General features: G+C 43.8%; 1 protein-coding gene across 1 annotated transcript in view; it reads left to right on the plus strand.

The window, feature by feature from the left end:
• The window catches only part of BCAS1 (breast carcinoma amplified sequence 1), a 42,367-nt gene extending 35,431 nt beyond the window's left edge, over window positions 1–6,936 (plus strand). The window contains exons 13-14 of the mRNA XM_031556608.1: window positions 1,565–1,834; window positions 5,997–6,936. Of these exons, the coding sequence (XP_031412468.1) occupies window positions 1,565–1,834; window positions 5,997–6,071 (345 nt within the window). The 3' untranslated portion in view covers window positions 6,072–6,936. The remainder of the gene's footprint in view (window positions 1–1,564; window positions 1,835–5,996) is intronic.
• The last annotated feature ends 6,638 nt before the right edge of the window (window positions 6,937–13,574 follow it).

Below are 13,574 nucleotides of genomic sequence, written 5' to 3' on the forward strand. Positions count from 1 at the left end.
ATGGGTCAGAATGAAAGACAGTATTAAACTGGAGTTTATGGAGCCTTGCTTGTCCTTGTGCTGGGAGAGCTTCGTGCATCACTTGGGTCCTTGCTGTAAATCCAAGCAGGACTCTCCTCAAGTGAGGAGATGGAGGTGCAGGTGGTGCCTGTGCAGCTCACCTCACTGTTCCCCTAAATTCTGAGCTGCTTGAATTTGCTTTCATCAACTGCTGCAGTTCAGATGGTGCCTACTCATGGCCTATGGGGCTGTGGGTCACAGGGCTGCATCTCTGGATTTCTTGTGCTGGTTTCACATGTCCTGAGGAATAAGAGCAAAGGCTAACTTCACTCTTTTTCTTTTTATTTTAAGTCTAAAAGCAGACAAATCCAGCTGTGAGCAAATATGTACCCACATGTGTCTGCCCTTGGGAAAGGGAAATAGTTAAGTCCAAGCACATTTTGTTGAGGACTTAAGCTAAATGGTCAAGACTGAATGTATTAAATGCAGCACTAAAGATTCCATGACACGCAGTCGGTGGTTGTTTCTGTTTTAAGATAAGGCTAGGAAGAAAGGAGAATCAAGTGAAAAGAGCCAGTAGTATTGCTACTGCTTCCCATTCTTGTTTGCCCAAAATTAGAGTGACCTAAGGGGTTGATTTTTTTATTATTTTTTAAATAGATTTGAGAGGCATTCTATTTCTTGAGACTTTCTCCTTTCAGGTTTTTCTCTGAAACCATGATGTCTAAGAATGCACTTGTTTTAAATGGAAGCTAAGCTTGTCCTGTAAGCGTACAACTCCAGGTCTTTAGAAGAACATCAGCCATTAAAAGAGTAACAGTAAAATCCCCAAAGCTGGAAAAGTGACGTATCTTTGAGCTCTGAGCTGTGCAGATGTAAGAGTTCCAACTTTTCAACATGGCAAATTCATGTGTTTAATTATCTCAACGTTTTAATATTTTAATAAGATTTTTATTTTTATTTTTTGCATAAGAGAAAAGCCTATCTAGTCATTTGCTACTGTGAAAATAGTGATAATTTTATTCTCCTGCTATTTGTTTGCCAGATCCACCTATTTTCCTGTCAACTTCAAACATATCCTTTGCTTTTCTGAGTTTCAGAATCTTTGCCTTCACTATAAATAAGTGCACTGACGTTGCTGTCTTTGGGATATTACCATCTCTTCTTTTGCACTTCTGGGTAGCATTTTCTATGTGGTTTTCCATAGCCGTGCCCAATTTTTAGCTTTTGATGCAGTGTTGCAGTTTTGTAGAGATGCTCTGTGCATCTGTGTGTGTGATCCCTGACTCCTAATGCAGCTGGAGCGTTCACATACCTCTCAGTAGGGCTGGACAGTGACGGCCTGATGTTGCCATCTTTGCTCAGGTCAGTCAGCTCCCTGGGAGTTCTTACTTCCATCAGTCAAGGCTGCAGGAGTCACCCTCGAACTCTGGAAACGGACACCTGTTGGATAGCAGGATTTCTCCCTGCCAGGTGGCCTTTCATGTTTAAACATACTTACGGATCGCTTTCCAAAATGTTTACTTTTCCCACTAAAAATAACCATTGTTTGAAACTGCTTTAGACGTTAAACTCCACAGAGAGGCCAGTTGCAACAGCTGAAAGTGAACCAGTGGGCCAAAAAAGCAAGGAGAGTTCCAAAGACAAGAAGCCGCCAGCGGAGCTGAGCAAGCAGAAGGGCAGCAAGCAGGAAGCCAGAGAGCAGCCAGACAGCAGGGAGCAGCACGCAGCTGAGACCGACTCCATCCAGAGCGGAGGGGATGCTGCCAAGGACCCCACCTCCTTCAAGAGGATGGAGAAGAGGCAGTCATTTGGAGGGTTTTTTAAAGGCCTCGTACGTTATGTTGATCCTATCTTTATAAGTTATTTCTTAACTAGTTTTAACTCCCAACCTGCGAGCTGTTAACCCGGAGAGATTTGTGCTCTGATGCACAGTGCGTCCGTGTCAGGAGTGTCATCTTGTGGGCAGCTTGCAGGATTAGAGCTAAAATGCAATGTGTTGGTCAAAGGCAAGAAAACTTGAGCCTTAGGGTAGTGATTTACAGGTACAATGCACTGTGGGACAGCCCTAATTGCTCCCACACCCCTGCTTCACATGTTCATGCCTTGGCCATGGGGATGATTCAACTGCTGCTGTAGCGGGTGCTGAACCACCTACAGATTATGGTGTATACATGAAGGAAAAGTGAGGGTGGTGTCAGTTTGCCAAGGCGTGCTGCCTCCACACTGGTAGCTCAGTTGCGAGGAGCAGTGGTCCAAACTCCAGGAGAAAATCAAAGCATTCCTCTTGCTGGTTGGAAACCAGCACAGATGTCACAAGATGAGCTCCAAGAATTAGTAATCAACCACAGACCAGCAAATGAAAAATTACACATGCTATTTTTTCTCTTTTTGTCAAAATGCACTGTAAAATTGATATGCTCTCTTTCACTGAAACCTTAAATGTAGATATGAAAGAATTCAGGACACTAAAAATCTGAGTTTCTGTAAGGCTTGCTATTACTCATGCAACAAATGTTTCCTCAGAGCACTAAATGCATTGGATTTCTTTTCTCTTGTTTGCATTCAGGGTGCAGGTTAGCCACAGAACTGCCTCTGGAGCCTCTCTGCAAGAGTGCAGATGTCCATTACTTTTGATAGATCATCTGAAAGGAAGCGCTTTGCATCTTTCCTCACATTGCCACAATGATTCTAGGGATCACTTTTAGCATCCTTTGGAAAACTTGTAACCTGAGCTTCATCACAAAGTTGAAGTGGTGCAAAGAATGTGGACTGATTGAATGTTACCTGCCATGATTCCTAGTGAATCTGGTTCCTCTTGAGAGATGGTCAGCTTTTATCCCTTCCTCCCTAATTCTGCTTCTGAGAGTGTCACAAAAGAAAAAGACAGCCAAGAAACCCTCCAGGTCTGAAAGAAATGTCAAGCAATACAGAATGAAATGGTAGCATGGATCTGAAAATGAGCCCCATTAGGACGTGGGGTTATGCAGTCAGGCTGCCATGCAGACCAGTGTGACTCATTGTGAGGCAGCTGTTTTTTTCCACATCATAAGAAGTGTTTAATTTGCACACATTTCACTGAATTACTCTATATCCCAGAGGAGGCTATTTGAGTTACCAAAATAATAAGTATTGGTAGGGGGATTAAGAACAAAACAAAATGTCATTTGGCAATATGATTGGTGGTAGGATAGTTCAGCACTTCTGTGTACAGGGAAAAATCCTGATCTGTAAAGAATCCCTGGGATGTTCCTGTATGTTTAATGGGAGCAAGGAAATTCTGGAACTCTGGAACTTGGAGTATCTACCAACTTGCACTAGTTTTGTTCATCTTGGGACCCAGTGATGTCAAAAGGAGAAATCTTTTTTTCTTGGCACAATCCCAGGAAGGAAGGCTCATTAATCTGAAAGTATGAGATTAGACACAAAGCAATGCCAGAAATTTCTTTTTGAGATAAAGGTGCAGATCCCTGGTAACAACTCAGAAAAAAATACTAAGCTTTGTGCTGATGAAACAGAAGCAGGACACATCAAGAAAGAGATCCAGGAGGCCTCGCTTGCGTAACCCGTGGCCATGGAGTTCCTCCTGAACTCTGGCAAGCTATTTCCATCACAGCTATTTTAACACCACTTTCTCCTCAATGCATTGAGTCCTCTGGGAAAGGGCAAAGAGTGAGAGGATGTCATAGTCCAGGAATGCAGCTGATGGAGAAGCTTCAATTCAAACATCTGCTCCCACTTGGGCTGAAAAATACTGAAATTTTTAATACAAATGAAGCCACTTATGCAGGCAAACAATACTATGGCCTGGCTGCATGATTTTGGCACAGACCAAATATCTGCTCTTATGGCTAAAGAGATGAATTTCTAAACTACATGAAATACAAAGGCATTCAGTGAGAATTAGAAAAGTTAGATTTGATAATAAAAGAACAAATAATTACATCATTTTCTGAGCTGGAATAACTCACAGTGACATTGTCAGAAGCTGGGAGTGCCTGGAAATGTTCTGACCTATTCAGATCTGACACGAACTTCTGATCAAAAAAAAACCCTCCAACACAGTGACATTCCTGGGTGTGCACTTGGAGGTGTTCTGCCCAAAGTGTGTTCCAGCCAAGCTGTCACAAAGGCAGACAACTTTCACTGCACTGAAAAGGGCCATGCAGGGTAATTGAGAGCGAGACATGGGCAGTAATACCTGTGCTTAAGACTCCGATGGCAGAGCTGGAATTTGGCCATTAAAAGGGCAGGAACAAAGTTCTTTATTTTACGTGGTGCTTGGAAATTCCAGTTTAACAAGAATCATCAGCCCTCTCCCTCACAGCTTCCTGCTTTGCTTAGCAATCACCTTGAAAATGGGTGCAGCAGGGAGACTAGTACTGGCAAATAACATGAGACACTTCTGCAAATGTGCTAAATGAGTCAAAACGGGGATTATCTGAAATGAGCTTTACCTCCCCTACTCCTTCCTCTACCCAATCTGCATCATTTACAGGAAGGATGGCAAATGGTATCATCTTGTTTTGTAGATCACCATAGAAATTTTCAGTATCTTTACGTGTTGGACGGAATAGCTGCAGCTCAAAGTGAGTCTTACGGGGGAGGAAATCAAACTTGAGGAGGTTTTTAGGGTTGCTGGATAAACCCTAACGATGCAAATATTCACCAAACAAATGACATTTGGCATTGTGTGACAGACATTACAGCCTGTTACTTTTTTAAAGTGTCTTTTATTTGTTGCTGCACGTAAGTGACAAAACAATAATCATTCTGTTCTAGCATCTTCAAAATGATGTAACTAGAAGCCAACCCACAGCAAGCAGTGGTGTTTCACCCACCCACCCCAGCACAGGACTGCAGTTATGTTCAGGCAGGAGATGTTTTCAGTCCATTACAATTGCTGTCTGCTCTTCTTTATACTTAGATTTACAAAGGTGAAAAGTTGAAGGGATATCAGTGCAGTGAAGTCTAATCACTATTAAAAAAAACCCACTGATCTTATTTCTTTGAAAGGAATGAGGAAGTTGAGGTCCTTCTCTCCCCATGTGACACAGAATAGTCCCATGGTGTCTCGAAGTGATGAGTCAGGTTCCCAGTATGAAGCTGTGTGAAAGGACATTTCGTGTACGATTCTGCACAGTTCATATTGCAGGGAAGGCACATAGCCCATTTAGCACTGTCACTGCGTTTTTCTGCTCAGCCTGCAATGGTTTAGGCATGGGGCTACAAACAGAACTGCATCCATACACACTGTTAACAGCCATCTCTCAGTGTTTGTGGATCCATTTTGCTGCTGTGTTCTTGAGATTCAACGGCTTCAAGGCCAGCAAAATCAGGTCAAGGTACCTTAAACTAGAGCCAAGTTTCTATTCATTATTAGCCAAAAATTTAGTTGGCAAGCTGGATCGGTGCACTTCCTCAGCCTAAACTGGATTAGTGTCTTGATCTGGTTCCAGACCTGGAATTATATGTGTCGTGTAGAAAAGTTTTATCACTCTAACATTGTCAAATATCTGTCGTGCATGAAAGTATTTAATGCTTCTTTAACTCAGAGCAGACCAAGGCTGGCTATAATACACTATTAATCATGCTTGAGAGGCTCCCAGCATGGCTTCAATAAACCATTTAGGCCAGAGATATTTTAGTGAGAATTGGCCAAAACTGTAATACTGAAAGTAAGCAGCAACATGTCTGTGGTATGTTGGTTCACTTCCTAAGCACAATCACTCTTTACGTTGATTGGGAAAATTATATTAAAAATATATTAAAATAATAAGCAAACTCACAGGCGGTGTTGTTCTGGGACTGCCAGGATGTGTTCATATACTAATATGAACTAAATGAGGGGTCAATTAGGAAAATCAAAGAGCAGGAATGAGAATGAGTGGGTGATGTCTGCCAGTGAAGCTCTAACGTGTAATCCCTGACCTAACTGTTCTGAAATACCAAAAAAAAAAAGAGAAGCTGATACATTTCTGTATCTTATTCCACAGGGTTCCAAAAGGATGTCTGATGCTGAAGTGCAAACAGATCCAGTGTCTATCCTACCTGCTGGGAAATCCAAGTAATGAATGCACTTGGCTGTGGGAGGATGGGCAGCTCCCCGTGAGCTCACCTGCACCAGAGATGACTCATTATTTTCCTTTACGTGGCTGTCATCAAATGCCCGAGGCTCAAGCAAACGCTGGAGTATCATGTAAGGTGTATCATTTGCAGGGTTTGTTCTTTAGATGTTAGAAAGAAAATGTAAAGATCATCAAGAATGTGTAGTAGCGTATTTAAAGAAAGGTCATGCGGATAATTTTTAGTCTGTGGAAGGTAGGGAATGTAAGGTAAGAAAGTGGCAGTGAATTAAATAAATAGCAGAAAAAGTGCACGTGACAAAGGAATGCAGTTTGTGCAGCAGGGTGTGAGCAACAAATCCTCAGCTTTAGAGAGCTTTAAATTAGCCAGGAAAAGAAAATCCCCTCTGATAAACGTTATACTTAAATGTAAAAACAACCAAGTCGCCCTTTGTGGTTTTCTATAGCGCTGAAATTAGCCATAAGCCTGCAGTCCAATAGAATCGGCGGCTCTAAAGTTACGCTTCGTCTTGGTTATTAATGTAAATTACAAAGCTAAAACGCAAAGGTTTTCCGTGATTGAGGCAACTTCTCTCCTGTCCCGGCGAGGCAGGATAACAAATTTAAAGCTGTTTGAGGTTCTAATGGGAACACACGGGGGCAGCCGCGTCCCCACGCTGCCCTAACGCCAGGCTGTGCCTCCAGTCCTGCTCCTAATGTTTGGCAGATGATAGGAAGAAATACTTAGCTGCTTCCGATATTTGTTTATATTCGTACTTGTAATTAATCCTAATAAAATCAAAGCTGCCCAGGCAGCTCCCTGCTTCACGAGGCTCCTGTAATAACTGTGGTTAATAAATTTTACAGAAAACAGAGGTGTCGGTGCCTTATTCAGCCCTGGGCTCACTCAAACAAGGAGCTGTAAGCCTGATGTTTCAAGGCACATTTGTGTCTGAAAGATGCAGTACTGTACGTTATTAGCTCCTTATGATTAAATAAATAAATACTAATCCTTTTTAAGAAAAAATTAAAAGCTGCTTTAATCTTGAGACAAAATTCTTTATTTACATCCCTGTTCTCGGATGATTGACGTGACCTTTAGGTATAAATCAACACGTTGAAGTCCTACCTGTGAAGTGAATAGCTGTCGTTATTTGAGAAAGGATTACTACAGGCAACCAAATGTGAATTCTGTAAGACCTGTGGAAGTACATTTCTAACTAGAAATGAGCCAAAGAAGAACGAGGTAAAAGAGTCATTTTTCTTCATAGGAATCACTGGAGATGGACACTATTTCTGCACTGCCCTGTGGGCTTGATGCAGACCACCAAAACTTGCCCATGCTTCTGGGTGCAGCAAGCAGAGACAAAAGGCCTTTTAGTTACAGTAGCACCTTCTGTTCTGCTCCCAGGCTCCATAGGGCTTTTAACATACAGAGATATCACCCAACAGTGACTGCTTACAGATTTCAAACCTGATTCATAGCAGAGTACTTCTGCTGCTGCATGAGACCTGGGTCTTCTTTTATGGCATCAAGAGGGAAGAACTGGGATTGTTACATCAAACACTGCAACAAAACAAAATGGTTTTAGGCTTTGGCTACGCCACAGGAGCACACAGTTTTAATTAAATCAGTGAATGCAAGGCTACGCTGTGACAATCAGCATGGTTACATGTGTGTATGAAAGAGCTAGCTGTCTGCACAGTGAATGCCAGCAGAAAAACAGAATAAGCTCTCATGCTGTAACAGTGACTTCAAGCCCCGTGTAATTGCATCTGTATTAGAACAGCACTTAATCTATTTTTAAATGAAAAAAAAAACCAACAAGCTAATTAATTGTATTATAGGCACCATATATTATTATTACTGCATTACAGATAGTATAAATGTTATTATATTACAGATAGATCAGATCTTCTGTATAAGATAACTCTTTGCTGGTCTGTGCTTCAGGAGCAGAACTGCACTGGTTGCCATTCTGTCCTGCTGAGGCAATGAGGGCTGGTGAGATGTGCTCAGTCCCCATCCCTTGGCAGTGGGGTAACTTCAGGAATCAGGAAATCCTCTTGGCAGAAAAACAAGAAAAGCAGCAAGTTTGGCTGCGGGTGCCCCGGTGCCACGGAGCTGTTATTGCAGACGAAATAAGGGTTCTGTTGGCACTGCCTCCTGCAGAGAAATTCCTAGTTTTGTTCGATTCCTCTCTGACAACAGGAAAACGAGAGCTCTGAGGAAGCGAGTCAGCCTTCTTATAAAGCAGCGCAGGGAGCCCCAAGAGGAACTGAAGTCTTAGGAGATGCATCCCCAGTGAAGTCGAGCTTCCGCATTCCAGCGCTGTGTAAGAAAGATGAAAGTACAGCTGCTGTGTTCAGGCCCGGTAAAGCTTAACGAGTCGTTGGGAAATCAAAGCTTTGGGAAGGACTGCAATCCAAGACAAAGGAGAAGAGCGGCCAAACCAAGGCATTGCATTTAGGCTGTGCTGTCAGCAAACAGCCCCGGTTTTGTACATAAAATCTTTTGAGGGGAATTGAAGCGGATCAGACTGCTTCAGATACGCACGTGCAGAAGAGTTTTAAGGACAAAATGCAATCTCATGATGATATAAATAACGCAGGGAATGGATTTTAAATGCTGCTTTTTGTGTGTGAAGCACTCCTCTCCAGTGGATAGGCATTTACCCCCCGGCCTGCCCTCCTGCATGCAGTGCAGGGCTGAGCTGGACTGGGCCATGCTGTGTCCTAACACGTGGAGGTGAGCACCGTCACAGCAGCCTGGATGCTGTGGGTTTTCATAGCCTGAAAGCAAATCATCAGAGCTCAATTGCTTTTCTCTGGAATCTGTCCAGATGTCTAACTTCATTTCACTTCAAGGTGGGTTCTATAGATAATTCCCAGCTAAGCTGCCCTGCACTGCCTCGTACAACACACAGCCCGCACAGAACAGTGTAATATCCGGTTTTAAACAGTCCACCCATTAATTGTATGCATAACCAGCCGCTAATTACCAGTACACACCAAATAAATAATTGCACTTCAGCAGCTAGTACTTGTTTAGTGTAAGCATCACCTACAGCCTCTCTCAAAATACATCAACAACAACAAACCACCCTTTCCAAGCATATCCTGTGCATGGCAGTGAGGCTGGAGGCTCTGAGCAACCCTTGCGGGGCTGCCCTTGGGCCCCTCGCCCTCCCTGTGCCCTCAGCCCCACTGCCTGCACGCTGGGCTGCTCACTGCCCAGGAGCCCATCTGAGCATGAGACTGTCATGCAGAGCACAGCCTCCTGGGGCACTGAGTTGCATGGTACATTACTTCTTACGGTTTTCATGTTGTCTTAGTTTTGTCTTAGCCATGCTTATATGCCCCAAAATATCATATTGGTCTGGTACCTGTGTAATACATCTTCTGAGGTTCCTTATGGGTTGCATGTCTACTGGAACTACTTGCTGAATTGTGTTTCCAAGGAGAAGATTGGCAAAGGAAGGAACACACCTGAGAGTACCTCACTCCTGTGCTGACTACTTGTTGGCCAGGCCAGGCCTGTATCCCACCTCTGTATGGTATGGAGCTGGAGCAGGAGCTGTGTTCTGTCCCTTAATGACAAAGCTGTGCTTTAGAGATAAGTGGTGAGCTGTGCTCATACTGAGAGCAGGGTCCAGGCAGGGGATGGACAGAGCTGCTGCCAGGTGGGTATATGTGGCTGTGTGTCACACTGCTAGCCCTGCACCTTGTGCTTTTACAGCACTGTGCCTACCTTTGTGCTCTTCTGTATGTAAGCATTTACAGCTGGCTTTGGGAAGGCATGCAAGAAAATCTCTGGTTTCTACTGAGAAAGGATAGCACGGCAATAAATACACACAGGGTTAGAGTGCAGAGGATTTGTGGCTGTGGGGGCTGAGCCCACTTGTGAGCACAGAGATGGAATAGCTGTAATTTCTTTATACTCATCTGAGAATATCAGTGAAGAAGCTGGATTTGCTATAGGCTCCACCTCTTCTGGATAACACACCCAAGTCTTTACTGGCAACTTCAGCAGTTTAGCAGTTCTGAGAATACAAAAACAGGAAATTCTGCACCCGCCTTGACAGAGACTGAAGGACTGAACAGATTCCTTTAACACTGCATTTTTTATTTATTTATTTATTTATTTATTTGAGAACAAATTATCAAAAGCTTTGAAGAAAAATAATCCCTTATCAACATTCTTTGCTTTTTCTTAATCCTGCAGAGGAAGCATTAACAATTTGCTTCTAAACCGGAAAGGTACAAAGTCCAAATTCCTCCCTTATCACATCCCACTGTAATCAGGTGATGCAGCACTTGACACTGCCCCGTCACCTTGACACAGAGCAGTGGGGTCCCTTATGACCACCGCAGTTATGGAGAACAGTGAACACAAATCCTCAACACAATCCCAATCCTGAAGCAGGTAAATGTTGTAAAACAGCTCTGAGTACCCAGGGAATTCACTGATGCTGGGCACAGAAGCATTTTGGTGGTTGTTTATAACTGTGCTATAGAAAAGGACTCCATCAGAAACACGAGCCATGTAAATTTAATTCCAGTGTAACTAAATCCATACTAAGGCTTTTAGAAATATAATGACTGTTCTTGAAAAACTTTTGGGGTCCCTTCTCACACTCTCTAACTTTCAATCAATCCTACTGGTAAGCTTATGAGGGAAACCAGGCCTTGTCTCCCATAGTCTGCTGTGGTGGTGGGACACGCAGGTCCTGCAAGGGTTAAGTGCTGCCGTGGGGTGGGCCGGCACAGCTGGTGGCAGTAAAGGAGCTAAACTCTCTTTGAGAGGGATTGGGAAAGAATATAAAGGTAGCATGGCAGCTGTCCTGAGAGGGGACTGAGTGCAGAGAGGACCCAGGTAGGTGTGGTCTGTTCCCAAATGGGAGAAGATGGGCTGAGTGGGGGGTGGGGTGGTTTGGTTTGGTTTGGTTTGTTCTGTTCTGTTCTGTTCTGGCGTGTGTTCAGTCTTTCGTGGGGGGTCTTATGGCCTCTTAAGGGGATGTCGGCCCTTAGTAAGCAAGCCTGCCTGGTTTTAGGTGTTCTGGAGTTCGTGGTGTGGATGGTTTGGAAAGGTTGTGGCGGTACCTTGGCTGGTTTGTGAAGGTTTTGGGGATGTTGTGCACCTGTAAGTCGGAGATGTAAGTCAGTGAGGTGATTTTGTTACGAGTTTAAACGTGGATTCAGCCACTTAACTTCAACCTGGAAACATAAACAACTCTGATCCCGGTTGATACTTTGTTAAAGGTAAATGGCTGTGCTAAAATGTAAACTTACTGATAGCCAGAAGTAGTGGGAATCCTCCTCAGAGCAATAGCAAGCCGTGCCTTTTTGTACTGGCGGTGGGGGGAGGAGGCTGTGCGTCTGTGCAGGCAGGAGCGAGGTTTGTGTGCAGCATCTCGGTGTGCGATGGCCCCCGGCACGGCTGCATCATAGCGCTGCAGGCTGTGCGTGCCGGCTAAGTGCTCCTCTGCTGTATTCTTAAGCACTTGCTGTGTTAATCCCTTCCTCGGCCCCTGTGAATTTAAAGCTCGTAGTCAGCCTTGATTGCGATTTAGAAGAGGTGCAGAAGGAACGCGCGGAGTGCCCAGGAGAAGCAGAGCAGGAAGGGTTAAGGGCAGCCTGCCTCGTCCCGTGTCGCTCCCGACAGTTGACCTGCGGTGATGTAACGCAATACGGACACGGGGGCTTGTACCAAATGTCACTTTGAAACAAAGCATGTGCTTCTAGAGAAAGTTGTTTGTTTCTCCTGAGCCCCAAATTAAGCATTCGTCATCTTGTCTCCTGTAAAGCATATTGTTGTAGCTTGGAGGAAACTGAAACTAAACCATATGTTGGAGGTGGAGGAATTTAGAGAGGATATTCTTTTTCTTTCTGACAAATCTGTGCTTCATTTTTCCAGCTTCAGGGAGGAAAAAACAGTGATTTCTGCAGACAGGGTGAAGTTGGCAGTGACTATTTTCTAGTCCGTTACACGAGAGTAGGTGCTTTCAAGTACTTGGAAACAAACATTGTACTAAAATTACAACTGCTTGCTGGCAAAACGACTTGTAAATGCCTGTATTCTAGGATAGAAGCGGTATTTAAGGCTTTGCAAAGAGTGTTCCTTAAGCGTTTTGTTCACAGATGTATCTTTGTTCTTAGAGAGTGTTTGCCAGGAATTTCCCAGGCAGCTCATGGTTATGTATGCTCCTGTTTGGGGTGCTTGGCTTCTAACTTCTCGAGGAACTTCTTATGAATGCCGATTCTTTGACAGTGAGATCTGTGACGATCGCTCTAAACTGATGCTATTAACATATTTCAACCTTCTCGTTTGTTCTGAATTTTTTCTCCCTCTTGGGCTCTTCATAAAACCGCGATGTTATTTCCTACACAAGCTGAAAAAGCTGCTGAGCTCAGAAATGGACTTGAAGTGTTCACCAGAAACGGTGTTGTTGGTCTGGGGTCGTTGTTTTTGTGTTCAGGATCAAATATGTGTATTGTGGGTTAGTCCATTGATCTAAGCATTGCTTTTAGTCTGACTTCGTCTTGACACATCTAGATGATCTCTGTCCTTCCAACAAGTGAATGGGAAGTATCAAAGTACTTCTGAAAGACCTCAGTTCTCCATTTGAGATGAGAATTACAACCAATGAAAGTAATCCAGCCATCATTGCCAGCAAGCATCTCAGATAAATCAGAAAAGAGATCTTTAATCCAGTCGTAGTTGCAATCAGTCTTGCTGTTGGCTCTCTGTAGAGCAAAACGAGCAGGTGAAGGGCCAACGTGTGGCTGTCAAGCTTTTTTTGTGTTTGTGCTGCTGCTGGGAGATCCCAGGCTGAGATTCCATGCTGAGTGGGGACTGGGCCACGCGGGGGTGGGTTGGGCTCTTCCCAACGTGATGAACAAGGAGATATAAAACACAGCTCTGTATGCATGTGTTTAATTTGATTGTTCTCAGTGTACATTACCTGAGACAAGGTAGGCTTAGTAACTGGACACTTCAGCCCTGACACCCATGTTGTCACTGTTCAAGTGAGACATGTCCTCATTCGAGCAACATTGACTTTTTTTTCCCCTCTTGTTGCATTTGATACTCAACCTCCATTACCAGAACTAGTCCTGAACTGTTTATGATTTAATATCCGGCCCACGAGGAGGTTTGGCTTTGGGCCAGTTGATGAACATGACAGGAAAACCAATGCTGGGTTGTGTAAAGGATCAGCTCAAATGAGAAAGGGGAGGTAGGGAAAGGGGAGGTGTTCACAGTGGAAAGACTGCAAAGAAGTTGCCCCAGAGCCCTATGCACAACCTGTTCTCAGCAGGGAAATATAAAAAAAATAAAGTAGATAAAACTGTTCTTGATATTGAGAATGAGATTACTGCTTTTGTGTGTGTATTAGCACTGCAGCCCTTCTCACAGATGGATGCTGTTATAGTGAGTAATCAAATACCAACATGTGTTTCATACAGAAAGAGATCCAAAGCCAACTGGCTAGCAGGTTATATATATAT

The sequence above is a fragment of the Meleagris gallopavo genome, chromosome 22, assembly GCF_000146605.3.
Source record: "Meleagris gallopavo isolate NT-WF06-2002-E0010 breed Aviagen turkey brand Nicholas breeding stock chromosome 22, Turkey_5.1, whole genome shotgun sequence".
Taxonomy (NCBI): Eukaryota; Metazoa; Chordata; class Aves; order Galliformes; family Phasianidae; genus Meleagris; species Meleagris gallopavo.